At 38.5% G+C, this 24117-nt stretch overlaps 1 protein-coding gene across 25 annotated transcripts in view; it reads right to left on the reverse strand.

Moving 5' to 3' along the window:
• The window catches only part of fgfr1a (fibroblast growth factor receptor 1a), a 90330-nt gene that overhangs the window by 7177 nt on the left and 59036 nt on the right, over window positions 1–24117 (reverse strand). For 9 of the 25 annotated variants that reach the window (XR_015496827.1, XR_015496826.1, XR_015496825.1 and 6 more), the window contains 8 exon segments: window positions 23921–24111; window positions 17557–17701; window positions 7616–7806; window positions 5289–5434; window positions 3817–3938; window positions 3389–3499; window positions 1530–1720; window positions 1327–1449 (listed from right to left, as the gene is read on the reverse strand). Coding sequence is in view for 4 of the 25 variants with exons in the window: in NM_001309399.1 (NP_001296328.1) it covers window positions 1327–1449; window positions 1530–1720; window positions 3389–3499; window positions 3817–3938; window positions 5289–5434; window positions 7616–7806; window positions 17557–17701; window positions 23921–24111 (1220 nt within the window). In the remaining 21 variants the exon portion in view is untranslated. 25 annotated transcript variants of the gene reach the window in all.

The following is a 24117-nucleotide window of genomic DNA, read 5'->3' on the forward strand; positions in this document are numbered from 1 at the left end:
CAAGCTAGTCTACTTCTGAATGGCTGCAGACAAACAAAATGAAGACTTTGGAGTGGCCTAGTCAAAGTCCTGACCTGAACCCAATTGAGATCCTGTGGCATGACCTTAAAAAGGCAGCTCATGATCGAAAACCCCTTCAATGTGGCTGAATTACAACGATTCTGCAAAGATGAGAGGGCCAAAATTCCTCCACAGTGCTGTAACACTTATTTCTAGATATCAAGAATGCATAAGGGTAGCCTGACAAGTTATTAGGTGCAGAGGGCGAACACTTGATCACAAAGGGGTGTGTACTATGTATATTGCTTTTCCTTAATAATAAACTAAAGCTACAGAATGATAAATAGATGTATGGATGGATAGATGGATGGATGGATGGATGGATAGATGGATGGATGGATGGATGGATATAACGATAGATAGATAGATAGATAGACAGACAGACAGACAGACAGATAGATAGATGGATGGATGGATGGATGGATGGATGGACGGACGGACGGACAGACAGATAGATATAACGATAGATAGATATAATGATGGATGGATGGATGGATGGATAGATATAACGATAGATATAAAGATAGATATAACGATAGATAGATAGATATAACGATAGATAGATGGATGGATGGATGGATGGATGGATGGATGGATAGATAGATAGATAGATAGATAGATAGATAGATAGATAGATAGATAGATAGATAGATAGATAGATAGATAGATAGATAGATAGATAGATGGATAGATGGCTGGATGGATATAACGATAGATAGATAGATAGATAGATAGATAGATAGATAGATAGATAGATAGATAGATAGATAGATAGATAGATAGATAGATAGATAGACAGACAGACAGACAGACAGACAGACGGACGGACGGACGGACGGACGGACGGACGGACGGACGGACGGACGGACGGACGGACGGACAGACAGATAGATATAACGATAGATAGATATAACGATGGATGGATGGATGGATGGATGGATGGATGGATGGATGGATGGATGGATGGATGGATATAACGATAGATATAACGATAGATGGATGGATGGATGGATGGATGGATGGATGGATGGATGGATGGATGGATGGATGGATGGATGGATGGATGGATGGATGGATGGATGGATGGATGGATGGATGGATGGATGGATGGATGGATGGATGGATGGATGGATGGATGGATGGATGGATGGATGGATAGATAGATAGATAGATAGATAGATAGATAGATAGATAGATAGATAGATAGATAGATAGATAGATAGATAGATAGATAGATAGATAGATAGATAGATACTGAAATCTTACATTGGTGGTCTTCTTGTAGTAATCAATATGATGGATGTCTCTGGCCAGGCCAAAGTCTGCGATCTTCATAACGTTATCTTCCGTCACCAGCACATTCCGAGCAGCCAGGTCTCGATGAATACACTATAACAGAGCGGACAGATGAGCATTAATCAATCGCATGATCATTTGCCTGCAATGGGTGCAGTGTTTGAGATGCCCACCTTCTTGGATGCGAGATACTCCATTCCTCGGGCCACCTGATATGCGCAGGACACCAGGTCTTTAATGGACATGTTCTCCACTGGCACCTGGTCAGGGTTATAACAGTACTCCATCCCTGGTGGACGCCGTACGCGCAGATACTCCCGCAGGTTCCCTTTAGCAGCAAACTCCACGATGACGTACAGCGGACCTGATAATGCCATTTCAGACACACAGGATAAGACACGGGGTCATTAACATTGTAGGTGTTTATGTAAGTGCTGTAGAAATTAGAAGTACTCAAATTGTCACCTTAGAATGATAAGGTTCTCTCTGACATTTTTGTCAAAATTGAGTTATTGACATATTCTTATTAAATGACAACTTATTTACATTATGGGATGTTTTTTTTTTTAAAGTTGTTTACATTAAGACTTTTTATTTAAAAAAAAAAACAAATGTTACACACATACTGTTTGCTATGAAATGCAAAAACTTAATATCTCAAAATAATTCAGAACTCAGAGAGAACCTTATAATTCCAAGGTGACGGAATTACTGTCATTGACTAGTTCATTGACTTATTCATTGATTTTCTTTCGGCTTAGTTCCTTATTTATCAGAGGTCACCACAGCGACTATTTTAGTGTATATACCAACTATTTTAGTGTATATACAGGCAGCGGATGCCCATCCAGCTGCAACCCAGTACTGGGAAATTCCCATACACTCTCACATTCACACTCATACATTACAGCCAATTTATGTCTTACCCAAATCCACACAGAAAATATCAGCATTTGGTACATACTTTCAGTATTATCTTTGCTTAAACTGACTCGATCTAATCCTGTTTAAATGAGATGAACCTGCTCCCAAGCAGGTTTGAGCTACCAGAACTGTTGCTGTGACAAGAACTCTTAGATGAGTTTTGAAGAACTAAACGATCCTGGATCGTGTCAAATCGTCAACAACCAAATCCATTTTTATTTATTTATATATACTTATATTACTTTTATCAAAACAAATGCTTCTTAATATGATTGTCGAAACAATTATATAAAATTTTTTGAAGATTCTTCCATTTACATTTTGACAAATATTTGAACAACATTTACTTCAACGCTTTTGCATTCTAGTCTGTATTTAAAAAAAATTATTTGTCATTTTCTAATGTCATGTTTGATCAATCTAATGTATTCTTGCTGAAAAATAGTTATTTATTTCTTTAGAAACAAATCAAACCATTCATTTATTTATTTACCTTCGGCTAAGTTTATTATTTATCAGGGGTCGCCATAGCGGAATGAACCGCCAACTTATCCAGCATATGTTTTACGCAGCGAATGCCCTTCCGACCACAACCCAGTACTGGGAAACACCCATACACTCTCACATTGACGCACTTATACACTTCGGCCAATTTAATACATCCAATTTGCCTATAGCGCATGTGTTTGGACTGTGGGGGAAACCAGAGCACCGGGAGCAAACCCACACCAACACGGGGAGAACATGCAAACTCCACACAGAAATGCCATCTGGCCCAGCCGGGACACAAACTAGTGACCTTCTTGCTGTGAGGCAACAGTGCTAACCACTGAACCACTGTGCAGCCCCCATATAAAAGATAGTGTACATAATTCACAAAGTAAACAAAAGCAATGCATTAATCAACACGAGAATGGCCTTGAAATGGTTTTAGCTCATTGATTTATGAGTGACTAAATAAGGACAGTGTGAAATACCAATAGCTGGACCGATGACAACATCCTGTCCTTTTGAAGACAAAAGCAGCACGGCTAACCAACGGATTCTGAAAGATGATTTACGCCTGCGCTGCATTATCTCTGAATGTTTCCGTCCGTCTCTAACTCACCGTCTTGTGTGCAGGCTCCCAGCAGGTTGATGATGTTCTTGTGTTTGCCAATAATCTTCATCATCTCCATCTCAGAGATCAGGTCTGACAGGTCTTTCTCCGTGGCGTCCGCTAGGAAAGCAATATTGACGAACATATTTTACAATGACCGGTTACGAAATGTTTACGATGTCCCATTGTTACAGATACACAAAATCACAAAATATTTAAACCCTAAACATAAGTAAGCTAATAAATAATAGTAGTTTATTAATAGTTTATATTTATCAGTAAATTGTGAACTTAGGTGACAAATGATTTCAAGCCTTTACTTGCTGACAAGAAGGCAGAAATTATGACCAGCATCAGAATAAACGCATGGCTCTGTTCTGGAGTCACTAGCTCAGACTTGAGCACACACACACGCACTAATGGCAGAAAATACTTACATTTGAGCATCTTGACGGCCACTTTGGTGATTCTATTGGGTTTTTCTTTATCCATCCCCATCGCCTCGGCCATCATCACCTGTCCAAAGCAGCCTTCGCCAAGAGGTTTCCCGAGAACCAGCCTGAACACACACGCACACACCATATTAACAACACACTACAATCATCTGTATTTGGATGGATGGATTTTTTTGTTCGATATGTTGGATTTCATTAAATGATTTATTGATTGATATCTTGGATATATAGATGGATATGTTGGATGGATGGATGGATGGATGGATGGGATGTGTTGGAATGGGATGGATGAATGTATTGATGGATGGATAGATGGATGGATGGATGGATGGAAGGATGGATATGATGGATTGGAATTGGGGATAAAGGGATGGATAGGATTAATGGATGGCTATGTTGGTTGGTTGGATTGTTGGATGGACAGATGGATGGATGGATGGATGATGGATTTGTTAGATGGATGGATGGATGAACGGATGAATGGATGGATGGTTGGATATGTTGGGTAGTTGGATGGATGGATATGTTGGATATATGGGCCGATATGTTGGATGGATGGACAGATATGTTGGAGGGATGGACAGATATGTTGGATATATGGTCCAATATGTTGGATGGATGAACAGATATGTTGGATGGATGGACAGATATGTTGGATGAATGGACCGATATGTTGGATATATGGACCGATATGTTGGAAGGATGGACAGATATGTTGGATATATGGACCGATATGTTGGATATATGGACTGATATGTTGGATGAATGGACAGATATGTTGGATATATGGACCGATATGTTGGATGGATGGACAGATATGTTGGATATATGGACCGATATGTTGGATGGATGGACAGATATGTTGGATATATGGACCGATATGTTGGATGGATGGACAGATATGTTGGAAGGATGGACAGATATGTTGGATATATGGACCGATATGTTGGATATATGGACTGATATGTTGGATGAATGGACAGATATGTTGGATATATGGACCGATATGTTGGATGGATGGACAGATATGTTGGATATATGGGCCGATATGTTGGAAGGATGGACAGATATGTTGGATATATGGACCGATATGTTGGATGAATGGACAGATATGTTGGATATATGGACCGATATGTTGGATGGATGGACCGATATGTTGGATATATGGACCGATATGTTGGATGAATGGACAGATATGTTGGATATATGGGCCGATATGTTGGATGGATGGACAGATATGTTGGATATATGGACCGATATGTTGGATGGATGGACAGATATGTTGGATATATGGGCCGATATGTTGGATGGATGGACAGATATGTTGGATATATGGACCGATATGTTGGATGGATAAACCGATATGTTGGGTGGAAGAATGGATGCATTTTTTAGATGGATGGATAGATGAATGCACCATATTGTCAGTAAATAAGGAGTTTGTTGTGTGTTACCTGTCTCGTTGCACCTCCCAGCGTGGGTCCTGGGGCAGCTCGTATTCGGAGACCCCTGAGAGCATTGGGGAGCCGCTGGAGGACAGACGAGATGGACGGACCAACATCCCACCCGAATGCATAGATGAGCTGGAGTCCACAGACACCTGCACGAAAACACCTACAGCTTACTCTCCATACAACACAGCAAAAAACCACACACACCGAAGGAGATCTAGTGCACTGATGGGTGTAAAGAAGTTACTCACTCTGATGGGACATCAATAGACACGAATAAAGAGATATTATACAATAAACACCACACACTAAAGGAAAACCAATCAAAACCCACATTTTCATGAAGCATAATTATTTAAAGGAACACTCCACCTTTATTTTTGTTTAAAGCTCATTTTACAAGTCTCCTAGAGTTAAACAGCTGACAATTTTTTAACCCATTCAGCTAAAATCTGAATGTAATTTTTCATTTTCTGTTGATGCTATTAAACAATGTAACTACATAAGACTCAACATTTAAATAGGAAATTGGCAAACAAAATTTAACAAAATGCTAATGGTCTAATCTGATTTAGTTCATTATGCTAAGCTAAGCTAAAAATGACCCCGCCAGAAGAAGAAATCAGCTGAATGGATTGAAAAATGGTTCAAGTCAAGGGCTTAACTCTAGGAGACTTGCAAAATTGCCCTTTTATTTCATTTTTTTTAAGTGGAGTTTTCTTTAACATAAAACTTTGAGTTTAAATTATTTATTAATTATATTCAACATTTAATTCCAAAGCCATATGGCAGCTTCGAAATGCCCAAAGATTATTTTAATAGCGCACATTGTTATTCTTTAAGTAAACCATTAATCAGTGCAAGTTAAAACACTTGAAAAAAAAATAGAAAAATGTTTGTCTTGGTAATCTTCAATCAAATTCTGAGCATTTTATTCTGCGTTTGGAGTGGTGGTCCTTTTCTGTTGACGTCAGTTTGATGCTTTAGCCACAATATTCTGAGCCACACCCCTCTTACCGTTAGTTTGCCACAGAAATGATGCTAAAAAAAAACCCGCCCCCTTATCAATATTCCATTTCAGATGAAAGCACATCAACATGTCTCAGCAACTTCCAGTTCATACAGACAGTCCAGTCATCATTGGGGGTGTAAGCCTCGATGAGTAGGAGGGCCGATCTTGGTGGTAGTAACAAACTTTCAGACGAGAGCTGGCAAATTGTTGCAGGCCAATTTATGTCAGTCTGGAATCCACAAGATTGTGTGTTGTTCAGGGTGAATGGATTTCACATGCAGGTTTTGCAGTGTTTAAATTGGTCATGTGGATTTACTACTGTCAGGTTTTAGTTTACTAGAGGAGGAATTCGGTCAGTGCAAAAGAAATACACATGAAAAAAAACTATTTATATGTATTTATGTATGTATTATATCATCTTTGCATCAAATTACAAAATATAAATTGCTGCTAGGCGAGGCAGTGGAGAGTAGGTAGTCCTGTCGCCTCACAACAGGAAGGTCGCTGGATCGAACCTCGGCTCAGCTGGCGTTTCTGTGTGGAGTTTGCATGTTCTCCCTGCCTTCGCGTGGGTTTCCTCCGGGTGCTCCTGTTTCCCTTACAGTCCAAAGACATGCAGTACAGGGGAGTTGGGTAGGCTAAATTGTCCGTAGTGTATGAGTGCGTGTGTGTGAATGTTTCCCAGAGATGGGTGGCAGCTGGAAGGGCATCCGCTGCTTAAAAACTTGCTGGATAAGTTGGCGGTTCATTCCGCTGTGGCGACCCCAGATTAATAAAGGGACTAAGCCGACAAGAAAATGAATGAATGAATGAAATTGCCGCTAATGCATGGCATTTCTGTTGTAGCCTCTATCGTGTAGGACAGCAAATTTGACGTTGTTCTCTCTTCCGGCTACCGTTATCAGTCTCACACAATTTTTATCATTTTTCTGAAAGTTTTTATAACACCATAATGGAGATTTTCCTTTATTATTTCACCAAATAGGATTGTCAAAAAATATTTGATGTACTCTCCCATTCACTGCGCTCTTAAGTTCACCCAACTATGACGACTTCTGCTGCTGAGAAACCTGGAAACGTGCAAAGGGTCCACTGGAAGTCCATCAACACACTGAAATAAAATTCGGTCGATGCAGACTTTAAACGAACAACATTACAGTTAAATATCGATCCTATTTGACGCCTGTGACTGTTGTTACGTCCGTGCAATCACTAAATCCATCAGTATCCACCAGATGCCACAACAAACAGCTGCTGAAATCAGATGTTTGTGTGTTTAGTAGTAAAGATATCAAACCCCCTATCTACTTTCTGTTACCTGTCTGCGCAGGGGGATGCTCTTGGCCAGCTTGTGGACGGCCAGCTGGCTGTTGAAGTCGCTTTTCTTGGCAGAGCTGTGCATTTTGGCCAGCACGGCGGTCCCCACCATCACACAGATGAGGAAGAAGCCCACGCAGTAGATCAGCACCTCCAGGTACGTCTGGTTGGGCAGCTGAGTCGGGGGAACGGCTGGATTATAAAAGAAAGGAGCAATGCAGGGTGGCAGAAGGGAAGGGGTGATGATCATGTTTATTGACCTTCGTGAGCTGAGAAAACACAGCTATTTACGTCTCAGTTGACTCAACTTTTAATCTAAGTACTGCTTTTGACTTGATTTAAGTCAACTCAAAAAGCCATGAAGCAAGTTGCCTTATATTTTAAGTTGAGTCAACTTTCTTTCTTTTTTTAACAGTGATGCAGTTAAAAACAGAAGTGTACATACACTGTATAAAAAGGCATACAACCATTTAAAAAGGGCAGATGTTAATGTGACTAAACTGTTTCTCTTTTAGGCAAGTCAGGATTATCAAATGTGTTTCTGTTCTGCTTAATAGCAGAATAATGAGAGAGAGATTTTATGAGAAATTGTTTTAACTTTTCTTGAAAGTCAAGTTCACATATAATACGATTATTCTGCCTCTGAAAAAGCTCAGATGATGATGTCAAGTTTTTGGAAGATTCTGATTGGCTAATAGACAACATTTGAGTTAATTGGAGGCACAACTGTAGAATAGTATTAAAGGAAAACCTCAAGCACACTGCTTCCTTGTGTGACAACATGGGAAAATCAACAAGCCAGAATCAACAACTAAGCCAGATTACAATTTGCTAAACTACACTGGGAAAAGAATATTTTATGGAGGCATGTCCTGTGCTCTGATGAATCTAAGATTGAACTGTTTGGCCATAATGACCAGTGCTACATTTGGAGGACAAAGGGGAAAGCGCACAAGCCTGGGAACACCATCCCAACTGTGAAGTATGGGGGCGGCAGCATCATGTTGTGGGGCTGTTTTGCTGCAGGAGGGACTGGTCCACTTCACAGCATAGATGGCATCATGAAGAAAGAACATTATGGAGAAATACTGAAGCAACATCTCAAGACATCAGCCAGGAAATTAAAACTTGGCCACAAATGGATCTTCCAAACAGACCATGACCCTAAGCATACTGCCAATTGAGTTAAAATGTGCTTGAAAGACAACAGATTGAATGTTTTGGAGTGGCCATCACAAAGCCCTGATCTCAATCCTATAGAAAATGTGTGGGCAGAGTTAAAAAAGCTTGTGCGAGCAAGACAGCCCACAAATCTGACTCAGCTACACCAATTCTGTCAGGAGGAATGGGCCAAAATTCCTGCAAACTATTGTGTGAAGCTTGTGGAAGGAGACCCAAAACATTTGACCTAAGTTATACAGTTTAAAAGCAAAGCTAAAAAAATACCAAGGAAATGTGTGTAAACTTCTGACTGTCTAGAAATTAATAAAAAAAAAGTCTCAAAATAAAAAAAATTCTCTCATTATTCTGGCATTTAGCAAATGTAAATCATTCAGGTAATCCTAACGGACCTAAAATAGTAAATGTTTAGAATGATTTAATACCAGACGTTTTTGAAAAAATGGTTATGTTCATTTTTTAGAGTGTATGTCAGGGGTGTCCAAACTACAGCCCTTGATCAGTTTTGTGGCGGCCCGCGAGGCTTTTTAAAAATTTCAATAGAATCTGGCCCGCTATACAAAAATGAACGTAATTCAATAAATAACCACCGGGGGTCATTATTACATGCATTCAATTAAGCAGCAATTCTTGTTATGATCTATATATCTATCTGTCCGTCCGTCCGTCCGTCCGTCCGTCCGTCCGTCCGTCCGTCCGTCCGTCCGTCTATCTATCTATCTATCTATCTATCTATCTATCTATCTATCTATCTATCTATCTATCTATCTATCTATCTATCTATCTATCTATCTATCTATCTATCTATCTATCTATCTACACACAGTTAAAGTCAGAATTATTAGCCCCTCTTTGATTTATTTCTTCTTTTTTAAAGATTTCCCAAATGATGTTTAACAGAGCAAGGACATTTTCACAGTATGTCTGATAATATTTTTTCTTCTGGAGAATGTCTTATTTGTTTTATTTGGCTAGATTAGAATAAAATGAGTTTTTAATTTTTTATGAACCATTTTAGGGTCAAAATTATAAGCCCCTGAAGTCTTTAGAACAAACCAATGTTATAAAATAACTTGCCTAATTTCCTTAACTTGACTAGTTAACATAATACATAATTAACCTAGTTAAGCCTTTAAATGTCACTTTAAGCTGTATAGAAGTATTTTGAAAAATTTCTAGTCAAATATTATTTACTGTCATCAAGGCAAAGATAAAATAAATCAGTTATTAGAAATGAGTTATTAAAACTATTATGTTTAGAAATGTGTGGAAAATCATATATATATATATATATATATATATATATATATATATATATATATATATATATATATATATATATATATATGCGTGTCGTATGCAAAATTTGGCACGGGACAACGTTTTTTTTTTTTTTTTTTGCATCTGGCCCTCGGCCCAAAAAGTTTGGACGTCCCTGGTGTATGTAAACTTCTGGTTTCAACTGTAAATCTGAATTAACATGCAATTCCTTTTAAAATCACACACAGAAATGCACAAAAAACACACACACACACACACACACACACACCAAAAGAAAACCTCATTTAGGGAAGTTGTTGTTTCACGTGAATGGTGCACTGCGAAGAACACAAACTCCTATTGTAGCATCATAATCACTTCTTTCATGGATCGGGTTTCACGGCACATTCTTCTGCTTATATGACTAGCAGGAGAAGGAAACCGCGGCTTATGATACTTGGCAGCTCTCGCTTCGAGATTAGACCCCCCAAAAAAAATGGGCTCATGTAAACTCATATGAGACATTAAATTTGCAACACAAATACAAATGTAAATTGAGAGGAATGGCTTATCTGGGCGGGTCCACTAAATCTGCGCTGGGTATGCGTTTCAGTGAAGGATAAATGGAGAGCTAGGTTATGGGGCTAAAATTACACGAGAAGTCTGGCTGATACAGATATTTCCTACGCTGTTTGCTTGGTGTTTGTCTGCCCCAGAGGCTCTGCTTTATTATACTGGGTGTCTTTCACATAGTCCATGCACACACAAAAGATGTTATTGTATCGTGTGTATACGTTTCACACAGCACACAACAATATGCATGCAAATGCATTTCACTGACAGGTCACTTCTCTTTTGCTTGACTTTTAATCGACAATCATATTTGAATGCTGAGGTGTGAACATGAAGCTCGAGTAATAGTATTTTATTGGTTGACTGCACATGCAAATGCAAAAAGATCAACATTCAAGGATTAAAGGGATGAATAGTTCACCTAGAAATTAAAATTTGCGATTAATTTAGCCACCCACAGGTCAACTTTTGTTCTTCAGTAGAACATTACAGAAGATTTCGAGCTGAATCTGTTGTTTTTGGTCATGATATAATGGCAGTGAATGGTTACAGGCTTTTTAGATTCAAAATAAAGACTTACAAATGAATCCAAATCAATAGTCATGGCTCCTGATGACACATTGAGGTCTTGTGAGGCCAAACGATCACTCCGTGTAAGAAATTGAACATTTTTTACAATATTACTAGCTTTAATCCACACCCTGGACTTCAATCGGACTACATTCGCACATACACTCACCGGCCACTTTATTAGGTACACCTGTCCAACTGCTTGTTAATGCAAATTTCTAATCAGCCAATCGCATTTAGGCATGTCGACATGGTCAAGACGACCTGCTACAGTTCAAACTGATTATCAGAATGGGGAAGTAAGGGGATTTCAGTGACTTTGAATGTGGCATGATTGTTGATGGTTTGAGTATTTCAGAAACTCCTGATCCACTGGGATTTTCACGCACAACCATCTCTACGGTTTACAGAGAATGGTCTGAAAAAGAGAAAATATCCAGTTAGCGGCAGTTCTGTGGGCGCAAATGCCTTGTTGATGCCAGAGGTCAGAGGAGAATGGCCAGACTGGTTCCAGCTGATAGAAAGGCAACTCAATTTGGCATCAACAACATGAAAGCATGGATCCATCCTGCCTTGTTTCAACGATCAGGCTGGTGGTGGTGGTGTAATGGTGTGGGGGATATTTCCTTGGTGCACTTTGGGTCCATTAGTACCAACTGAGCATCGTGTCAACACCACAGCCTACCTGAGTATTGCTGCTGACCATGTCCATCCCTTTTTGACCACAGAGTCTCCATTTTCTGATGGCTACTTCCAGCAGGATAATGCACCATGTCATAAAGTATGAATCATCTCAGACTGGTTTCATGAACATTGCAATGAGTTCACTGTACTCAAATGGCCTCCACAGTCACCAGATCACAATCCAATAGAGCACCTTTGGGATGTGGTGGAACAGGAAATTCGCAACATGGATGTGCAGCCGACAAATCTGCAGCAACTGCGTGATGCTATTATGTTAATATGGAGCAAAATCTCTGAGGAATATTTCCTGTATCTTGTTGAATCAATGCCACGAAGGATGAAGGCAGTTCTGAAGGCAAAAGGGGTCCAACCCGGTACTCCCGTAACATGTACCTAATAAAGTGGCCGGTGAGTGTTTATGTCTGTTTGATCAGGCTGTGGAACAAAGCTAATAATATTGCAAAACAACGTTCAATTTCCTTCAGAGACTGATGGTTTGGCTTAACAAGACCTCAGAGTGTCATCAGGAGCCATGACTATTTAGACTCATTTGAATGTGTTCATATTGAATCTAAAAAAACCTGTCACCATCATCACCAAGAACAACAGATTTAGCTCAAAATCTTCCAGTAAATTACCACAAATGTCCATGTTTGGGTGAACTATCCCTTTAAGAAGGAAATGTTGGACTGACAAGCATCTTGATAAACTGAATCGATTTAAATGCATAAATCGATTCTCCCTCTAGGTGAGGTGTTTATCAAAACCCGAGCCGAAGAGGAAATGATGTCAGCATAGTGTTGCTTATGCTCACAGTCAGGCTCTTCGGGATGCTTGTCTAGTATTCAGGCAAAAAAAAAAAAAAAAAAAGTTAATAGGAAACAGGTTAATCTTGAAAAACTCGGAAAGGATTTTATATACTGAAAGTTTATCCTGGAAACAAAGCGTCACCAAACCTCCCACCACAAAACTTAAAACGTGAAACTTAAAAATATAATACAAACCAAATATTGATAAATTAATCGCCATTACTAAAAACGGACACTTATTTCTTATTGTGGATTGTGGATCTACTTTCTGTCAATTTTCAAGACAAGTAAAAAAATATTATCTTGCTTTCAGACATAATAAGATTATGATACAAGATTATTTTACTTTGACAAGACAAAAACTATGTAAGCATTTATGTAGTGTAGTATTATATAAATAGAAAACACTACAATAACACTACATGAACAACGACGTGTTAATATGTAAACTGAACATTACAGTATTATGAATTAATGATGAGTTAATGTATGCGATAATCATGAACTTAACTACAACATTCATGTGGGAATAACGGCTACCTTAATTACTTGTTTGTAGATGATTGTTTGTTAATTAATGTAATAGTTACCACATTAGTTCATGTTTTAACCATCATGAACTCATATGTTAATGTATAATTATATCATGACTTTACTTGGGGGGCACATCATCATTAACCCATTCTTAACTCCTCATGAACTTCTTGTGCAAGTCAGTCTAGTGCGTTTACACTGAATAACAATGGAAGAGTGTTCTGTCAACACCAACAGTTTAAACACAGGAGTTCATGAGTAGTAAGGATGAGTTTACAGTATAAGTCATGCATAATCATACACTAACAGCTCACAAATTCATGTTGGTTACATTTGGCTTAAAATTAAATGTTATTTAATACATTAACATGTACTAACAAGTAATTAAGGTAGCCGTTATTCACACACGTTGTAGTTAAAGTTCATGATTAGCATGCACCTTAACTCATTATTAATTCATAATAATGTTTAGTTTACATATTAATACATAGTTATTTATGTATTATTATTGTAAAGTGTTACCTATATTAATTAAAAGTGTATATTAACAATACTATCACTTATTAATAATTAATAAATGCATGATATTTCAGTTTTAGACAGACTGAGAGAGGTTTGGCTTCGCTCTGATTCCATTTTTCTAAAAGGAAGACGACAAACATGTCACTTTGACATGCTCCGACTGACATTTGGAGCATCAGTCAACACCCAGATGAATAACAAAACCACAAAGCAGACACACAGGGGTTGAAGAATGGTGCGGTTCGCAAAAGAATGACTTTGCATTGTTATTCCTTAGAAAACCACGGCACTGTGATGAAAGAGCCAGTGTTCACCAGCACTGACAACATCCTCATGTTTTGTTCATTTAATAGCATGTGATATTGTCACGAAACACTGTTGAAATCGGTTTGGTTCTTTCTACAGTGCTTTTGCCAAATGGGACCCAAATTTTAACTACACCATATCTGGACATGAGCAGGGTGCGAATTTCAGAGGGGTTTAGGGGGGATTATTAACACCTGATCCCCCTTGAAAGACATCAAAACAAGATATATGGGGGGTTAGCTCTTTAAAAGTAAAATAATCTTCACTATTAGCTTAAATATTAATATTCAATAATGTATATTATAAATAAACATTTGACCACCCCCTAATACGGTTCATACCACTGTGGTGCATTCAATCGAGGAAAAAAATATCATTCAACAGTCTGAATCTGGCAGTTCTAGAGCACAGATAGACATCTCAAGTGTTCACAAGACACATTTCTTGTAAAATAGTTGTTTATATCAGCATGTAGCTTAAAAAAACATTTTATACACATAATTTGTACAGCTTGACTTAGAGTAATCTCCAAAATAGTCACTAAATATCCTTCAAAACACTGAAAACTATATATTTTAGTAACAAATTAGTTGTACTTTAAATACATCCATAAATTTAATCCACTGAAGCATGTATTACATTGAAAAAAAAAATTGTTCTTTCTACAGTGTGTTTTTGCTAAATGGGACCCAAATTTTAACTGCACCATATCTGGACATGAGCAGTGTGCGAATTTCAGGGTGGTTTGGGGGGGGATTATTAACGCTTGAACCCCACAGAAAGACATCAAAACAAGTTATATGTGGGGGTCAGCCTTTAATAGTGAGATAATCTTCAATATTAGCATTCTTAATTATTAATATTCAATAATGTATATTATAAATATGCATTTGACCACCCCTTAATATGGTTCATACCACTGTGATGCATTCAATCGAGAAAAAAAATATCATTCAACAGTCTGAATCTGGCAGTTCTAGAGCACAGATAGACATCTCAAGTGTTCACAAGACACGTTTCCTGTAAAATAGGTGTTTATATCTACATGTAGCCTAAAAAAACAGATTTTATACACATAATTTGTATAGTTTCACCTACAATAACCTCTAAAATAATCACTAAATAGCCATTAAAACACTGAAATCTATATATTTTAGTAATAAATTAGATGCACTTTCAATACATCCATAAATTTGATTCACTGAAGGATCTATTATACTGAAAAAAAATTATTCAGAGATGATTCATTAGATTTACTACATTTTTCTTTAGTTAAGCAGTTGTAAACAATCTATTTGGGCTGAATTTAAACATACAAATCAAGTTGAACATTACTAAATGTAATTAGTTAGTTTAAATTCAACACATTTAAATTGTTTGCAACAGTTATTTCAGTGTACCAAACTACTAGCGGAAAAGTTGACCCCCTGATCGTCAATGTATAATTCGCACACTGGACAGGAGTCATATTTATGTAACATGAATGTCCAAAATGGGCCCCTATTTTGTTGTTTCTTGACAATAGCTTGTGATTTGCATAAATATACCTGTTATTAATCTACAATTGCGATGTCACCATATTCAACCCACAGTGTGAACAAATTTAAGCCCAAAGTATGCTTGAGTTTTGGTGTTTAAACACAAGAATCATGTGTTGGTGGATTTTCAGTAATTAGTAGGAGTTCATCAGACTAGGAGTGTGCAATATTTATTATGATAATATCTCAATTTTAACAATGTGCAAGCTGGGATCAGAGTAACTCAAATTAAAAATTAAAAAACACACTGAGTGTGTGAAGCCTATTAAAATGCTGTTAAAATCACCCTATAATATAAAAATAAGCATCTAATCATTTAAATTAAAGTGTTTTTCATTTATTTACGGTAGTGAATTGCATTATGGGATGTTAATCTCTGCTCTGTTGACTTTTAATGTTGAAAATTCAACTCTAGAGTTTAACAAAGTAACGTTTATTGACATTTTAGTAGTTTTAAATAATACAATGCACAAGAAATAATAATATATAGCGAGAAGTCTGTAAAATAAGAGAAAATGTACTGGCAGTGTATTACAAGGGATTTGTAGTGTAATATACAACACCAACCCAAAGAAAATAACACATTAAACTATTAAAAATGCTCAATAAAGTCACTTTTTCCAACTTTTCAAGGTTAAAAGTAGTTTTAAGGAAGATCAAGGTCTCATAATGCAAATCAAAAACATGAATAAATATAAATTCATAAAAACTTGAATCACTAAAAATGAAAAACTGCAATTAGTGTAAAATTCAAAAGTGATGAAAGCAAAGCTAAGTTACGTCTATTTTTGCCAATCAGTTATAAAAATAAAGTAATAATATGAGCAGACAGTGGACACAAAATGCAAATGAAACTAATACAGTAAATAATTATGAAGAATTAAGGTAAACGTTTTCATATTAAACAATAAAGTTACGTAGTAAAGGAATGAACAATTGGATGGGAGACCACATGGGTCTGTGTGGGTCCTAATGCCCCAGTATAGTGACGGGGACTCTATACTGCTCAGTGAGCGCCGTCTTTCGGATGAGACGTTAAACCGAGGTCCCGACTCTCGGTGGTCGTTAAAAATCCCAGGATGTCCTTCAAAAAGAGTAGGGGTTTAACCCCGGCATCCTGGCCAAATCTGCTCACTGTCCTCTGCCCATCATGGCCTCCTAACCCTCCCCATATTCAATTGGCTTCATCACTGTCTCCTCTCCACCAATCAGCTGGTGTGTGGTGTGCGGTCTGGCGCAAAATGGCTGCCGTCGCGTCATCCAGGTGGATGCTGCACACTGGTGGTAGATGAGGAGATCCCCCCCATTGTGTAAAGCGCTTTGAGTGCCCAGAAAAGCGCTATATAAATGTAAGGAATTATTATTATTATTATTATTAACTGTCGTCATATTGTCTAGTTTACTTTTTGCCAAATAAAAAAGCACATCTACAGGCCCCAGGTCAGAATTTTACACCACAGAATCAATAACTAAACAAATTATTAGTATTGGTAATTGTTATTTTAAGTTAACTTTTCAGTGACTGATTTTAATGTCAGTTTGTTTTAGTTATTCATTTATTGTGAATTTTGTTCTGCTATTTGGGTAAACGAAAATAATTTTTGACCAATACATTTAGTCTTGGCTTTCATTTACTAAAATAAATGAAATTTATTTAGTAAAATTTTGTCATTTAGTACAATACCTACTAAATAAATAGGGGTCAAATGAACACTGCACAGACCTACTCATTAAATAAGTATTGCACCCTCCTATTTCAATTGCAAACTGACTGCAAAACAAAACTAATTACTAAAAACAACTCAATGCACATTTGCGTACATCATATATGGATGGTTAAAAACAGTTGAATTTTCACTTAGGATGAAGACTGTACCCTAGCATGCATGTAAAACCAAACCAAACATACTTTGGGCTTTAAGACAGGCAGAAGAAAACCATGAACCAAAAAGAGCACCACAAGATACCTTTATAGACAGTCAACCATGCAGAGTGATGGGAGTGGCCGATAGAGTTTCCGGCCAAGCAGGTGTACTCTCCAGCGTCCTCTAAAGACACATTCCTGATCTGCAGTACCTCCATCTCCTTATCCGTGGTGTTGACGCCTGCCGTCTAAACAGAAGAACCACAGGATGAAGCCAGAGAGCTCCAGGAAAACCCACCGGAGGCGACAGAGAGAGAGTTTTTTGGAGTAAAAAGAGGGGCGTTAGAAACACCCTTCACCGTCCCTAAAGAAAGAAGAACTGCTCCCCGATTGGATCCTTCGATGAGCCTGCTGGCAGATTTGCGGTTAGTTGGAGAACACGGATTCACCTGAGACCCAACACCTGAAGACGAGGGTGACTTTTACCCGAATATGTCCATCTCCACATGCACAAGATGGGCCTCATGGAACATCGCCCAGCAGAGACTGTACCGGAATCACTCTGAGCACTGAGCACACACAGTCTCACACACACAGACTTGTTTCTATATCCCAGTGGGGACACTCATAGATGTATTCATGATTCTACACTGTCAGAAACAAGGGTACAAAAGCTGTCACTGGGGTGGTACACTTTTGTACTTTACAGCTGCACATTAGTATCTTTAGGTCAGTGGTTCCCAAACTGGGAGTCGCACGACAGTGAGTAGGGGGTCGCCTGGTGATTTCCCAAAAACAAACACATTTTTACTAAACTATTATTAGTACTTTATTTGATCTATAACCTACAGAATATATATATAAAAAAGTTAATAATTAAAAATAAACACTTATTGGATTGTGAGCCTTGGGTGATTACGTTAGATTAACATCACAGCAATAGCGTTAATTACAGCGGATACATTTTACAGCACCATCTTAAGCTTTCACACATGTTTGGCATTCACTTACATTAAAAATATAGATCACAACTGAACATGGAGGTTGTTCTCTGAGTGGGGGTCTCCAAAATTAAATAATGTACTTGGTGTGTTTCATATACTGTGCCTTTCCATCTCCTTAGGTGATATTCATGTTGAAATTAGGCAAATTAATAAATTACTATAAAAAAGGTGTATGGTTAGACTGTTGCATTGTTTGTGTTGTCAATATGCTCATGTTTATATAGGACTATTGGTCTGTGTGCACCATTGTGCACAACGTTTGTATATTTCTAACCACCTCAGAGGAAAGTAGAGGGATTGTGAGTCTCTGGCATTGTTTTTTTGGGGGTTGTGGCCTAAAAAGATTGGCAATGCCTGTTTTAGCGAACGTTATGTACAGCTAAAGTTCACGTTTGTAGCTTTAAGTACTTTGAGGCACAGATTTGTACTTTATTTAGGTATTAATATGCATCATTACAGACTGTTAGGAACAAAATAATACCTGTCGAAAAGGTACCGTCCTGGTGACAGATTTTGTACCTTTATTTCCTACACTCTCAGAAATAAAGGTACGCGAGCTGTTACTGGGGTGGTACCTTTTCAAAAGGTACAAATTTGTACCTTAAAGGTCCATATTAATACCTCAAGGGTACATATTAGTACTTAAAAAGTACAAAAGTGTTCCTCTTAAAATCTTTAGGTACTAATATTTACTTTTGAGGTACCAATATGGACCCTTTAAGTACAAATGTGTACCTTCTGAAAAGGTACCACCCCAGTGACAGCTCGCATACCTTTATTTCTGAGAGTGTATGAGTGTATTATGCAAACCCTATATTCTATCATCCTACCCCAATCATAACATAAGACAATCTGCAGTTTTACATTTTCAATTTTAAAGTCATGTCTATCTCAATGTTGGTCCTCTCAGCGACAGAAGACCCCACAGGTCTGTGTGCATTAATCTGTGTCCCCACTGGGATATAAAAACAAGTACAAGCACACACAATCGAAAGTAAAGGCTATCAGACAGGAAGGTGAAAATAAACGATTAGAAAGAGTGTGAAAGAAATATGAAAGAGGAAATAAAAGAGAAAAATGCTTGAGTAAAGAACTCGTTACACTTTAAACGAAATCGAAGCGCGAACTAAAAATTAATAAAAAAAATTTAAAAATCTGAAAATAAAGTTGGTTTAGGCAGTTCAAAACAGCTCACTAATGCAAACTTTAGGCACTAAAGTTATTTTTGGCTCCTAAACTCCTTTGAGCTCCCATTGGTTTATTGCAATTACACAATCAGTGGGCGTGTTTTAGGACTCCGCCTTCTTTGATGCGCAATTTCTTCCCTTCCATTAGTATATCACATACATGAGGGTCAGAAAGGAGATTAACGTCCAAACAACAACACTGGAGAGTCGAGTAGCAGAGCTAATAAACTACCTGACAAATGTCTTGTCGCCGATCCATGTTTTTGGGAACAACAAATAATAACTTGACTTCTAGTTGATCATTTGGTATCAGCAGTGGCTTATATGAAAGGTAAAAGCCTCTAGATTACGCTTATTTGACCACAATAAAATCTGATCATGTCTTGATTATTAATGATTTCATTAGGACAGTAACCTCTGACTCTGCTTAGACAAAAGTCTCATCACTGAACAGAAATAATGTCCAGTATAGAATATAAAGTCCTGCTGTAGTGGAGACAGAATGAATATTGTGTCTGACTCCATCATGAGCTTGGAGGACTGCATCCATACATCTCTGACATGACTCAAATCACTGATTAATAAAGTCATCTGGAATGGCAAAGAAAGCGTTCTTGCAGGACTCCCAGAGTTCATCAAGAGTCTTTGGATTTTCTTCAATGCCTCCTCCATCTTACCGACATGCTCAATAGTGTTCATGTCTGGTGACTGGGCTGGCCAATCCTGGAGCGCCTTGACCTTCTTTGCTTTCAGGAGCTTTGATGTGGAGGCTGAAGTATGAGGAGCGCTATCCTGCTGGAGAATTGTCCCTCTCCTGTGGTTTGTAATGTAATGGGCAGCACAAAAGTCTTGATACCTCAGGCTGTTGATGTTGCTAAACACTCTGCAGATCTCTCGCATGCCCCCATACTGAATGTAACCCCAAACCATGATCTTTCCTTGACCAAACTTGACTGATTTCTGTGAGAATCTTGGGTCCATGCGACCTCATGCCACTTTTGACGAAGTCAAGTTATTAATTGTTGCTTATTTGTTTACGACAAGACTTTTGTCAGGTAGTGTACAGACGTGTCCGCACCTGAATGATTTTAAAGACTTGGTGGGGGTCACACACTGAAACAAGCAGTGTGAGTTTGCGCACTCTGCGTGAGTGGTGCCATTTAGTGTCTGTACAAAGCAAATAGTAAACAATGTATGCCCATAGTGGTGCTTCTCCTGAAGAAGACTGGTAGATGTTTATGAAACTGTTCTCTCACAGCCACCAATGGGAATGAATCGCCAACTATTCCTGTATATGTTTTACGCAGCGGATGTCCTTCCAGCTGCAACCCAGTACTGGGAAACACCCATACAAACTCATACACTACGCCCAATTAAGCTTACCCAATTCCCCTATAGCGCATGTGTTTAGACTGTGGGGAAAACCGGAGGAAACCCACGCCAATACGGGGAGAACATGCAAACTCCACACAGAAATGCCAACTGATCCAGCCGGGACTTGAACCAGTGACCTTTTCGCTGTGAGGCGAGAGTGCTAACCACTCAGCCACCCCCACATCAACCAGATCTTAAAATAAAATACAAATATCATTCATTCCTTTCAGTGATAAAGAAACAGCGAGACTTCACTGGCATTTCTATCCTACGAGAAAGCGACAGAGTGGAATTGATTTCACAGAAAACAAAGTCGAAGGTGAAGAAAGAAAAGGCTGAGAGCAAAGTGAAGGAATTCAGACGGGCACATTCGCAAGGTGCCACCGAAACGCTTTTGAAGTGCAGGAGAGCGCAAGTAATCTTCAGAGGGCATGAAGCGCACCCTTATTAGGAGGGCACAAGAGACCGAGAGAAGGAAACGTCCAATGTAAACAACAGCCAAAACACTTCCAGTTGCTCTGCTGGGATTTTCCATGGCGTCATTTACGGTACCACAGGAAAAAAAAGGAGCGACGAGAAGACGAGCTGTGGTCTCCTAAAAGCTTGATTACCACCGTTTCTAACCACATATATCTGTCTCTTTCTGTACTGGTGTGTCTCTGCTGCAGAAGTCGTGTGTTACCTTGTAAGTGTTTAACCACGGTGAGCCACGCGGACTGGTTGGCTTGGCCTATATAATTGGACACTTTACATATATACTCTCCGCTTTGTTCTTCGGTCACGTTGTACAGGGTCAAGACCTGTGTGTCCGAGCTGTTGACCCCAGAGTTCTGCGGAGGCCAAACACACGGTCAATTATCCATCCCTGCTGGCATTTGTAATGCTGTAATGAAACTGGTTAGGACAATCTGTGGAGAACACACTCAAAACATGAAGATGAACTTGTAGTAAATTAGAAATTGTAGTTTTCTTGGCAGATTCTGATTTCTAATTTTCTGGTGAGCGTGATCTGGCGATATATAGATTTTTATTGCCGATGTGTGATTTTCTTTCTAAGCACTGTCATTTAAAGCATCCAAATAGATTACAAACACAAATATACTTTTGTTCCATGTTTTCATAACAAAACATTATTTATTAAAATTAATCACATTCATTTTAAAATGATATTTTTATAAATTTATACATATATATTTATATATATTTATACAACAGTTCTATCTGGTTCTCAAATCTGATTGGCTGATAGCCGTGCAATATTCCGCAATATCAGCACTCGCACAGCCTCTTCACTCTTGTGTATTACTCCCTCCCACATGACGAGCAGAAAAATAAGATCAGTTTGACAAATATTGCAGCTGTTGGACAACATGATGTACTTTTGAGTTTCTTTAGGCGAGAATTTAGTTGTTTAGATTGCAACTATGCAGTTTATTTATAAGGATAGTGCCTTTTTTAAAATATTTATAATTTCTGAGATTCCACTAGACGGCGGCCATCAGCCTGTCATACTGAGAAGAGCAAAGCCGGTTGATGTTCTGCCACAAGATGTTGACAGACTGCATAATAACTTAGCATAAATTTCAAACTACAGCTGAACAAATCATTGTAAAACAAGTAAGTAACACCTGATAGTGCTGTTTTAACAGTAATCTGCTAGTGTTTGCTTTGCTTTGGCTTTTTCTGGATTAATTATTGTGAAATCATGATTGCAACAGAGAAATACTGGGATATCTCTGTAGACTGATGGCATTTCATGCTGTTCAGCATTATAATCTTAAAATCGCCTGTTTTGTCATTACTTTAGACATTACGCTAGAGAATCATTTAAACACTAGCTCTAAAATGACGTTAGTCGATGAGCAACGGTTTCTGCTGTTCTGACATCAGCCGCAGATGTGAATAAATGGTGGAAGAAAGTAGTTCCTCTCACAACATGGTTTTTTAGACTCTCCTTGTTTGATTTTCTTTTTTATATATACGATCATGCCATTGAACTGTTGTATAAACGCAATATCACACGACTAGCAGTGCGATGTGGCTGTATATTGTCACTAGTGGGACATCAAACGCGCTTTATGCTGCTTATGCGCCCTGCACGCCTAGCATTTTAACCGCCTGCTGAACCTCGTGTTTTTCCCCTTGCGCGCGATGCGCTTTCAGTTGAAGTGAAATCACCTTTGAGTGGAAAAAGTGCAGCTTGACCAGCCTGGTTTAAGCTGGACATAGCTGGTTTTGGCTGGGCTCCCAGCCTGGCTAGGCTGGTCAAGCTGGTTTTAGCTGGTCATCTCCCAGCCTGACCAGCTAAGACCAGGCTGGAAATGGCTGGAAACCAGGCTGGGAATGGCCAAAACCCCTCTAAAACCAGCCTGGTCGACCAGCTGAAACCAGCCAACCAGCTTAGGCTGGTTTAAGCTGTTTTTTTTTCAGTAGGGACTGTTGCAAACTGCAACACAAACTTTAAATTTTCGTTCCCCCTCCCTTATTTCACAAATGTCCACAGATTATAAACATATGTTAAATATGCTTTGATTAATATTTGTGTGTATAGTTTTGTACTATTATTTTATATACATACACATTTGTAGTTTTGGTGATGGACTTTCTAGCAACTTAAATTTAACAAAAGTTTCTTGCACTGTCTAATAGCAGTTTTGACAGATATGTCGAGCTGTTTTGTTTACTCACACAGCAAACACTTTAAAAATATCTTGAAAGAATAAAAATAATAATGACTTTAAGTGCATTTAAACGGATTAAACAGCATTAATCTATCAAAATCCTCGCTGATTTTATACGGGTAATTAGTTGTCATATTCTGTGATAACTGGCTGGATGTGCATTATCCTATACTTGACAGAAACACTGAAAGGCTCGTTCGTGTTTGTCTATTTTCTTTTACCTTTAAGGCTCGGACATATGGCAGTCCATCAGGTCCGTATCTGCTGCCGTTCACCTCGATGTGTTTCAGCCACTGAATGTGAGGCTGAGGATCGCTGAACACTTTACACTCGAACTCCACATCACTGCCCACCACTGCGGTACGGTTTGCAGGCAGCCCGGCCTGGAGGATCGGCCGGTGCGGTGAACGCTCTGAAC

Source organism: Danio rerio, chromosome 8, assembly GCF_052040795.2.
Source record: "Danio rerio strain M-AB ecotype USA chromosome 8, GRCz13ab, whole genome shotgun sequence".
Taxonomy (NCBI): domain Eukaryota; kingdom Metazoa; phylum Chordata; class Actinopteri; order Cypriniformes; family Danionidae; genus Danio; species Danio rerio.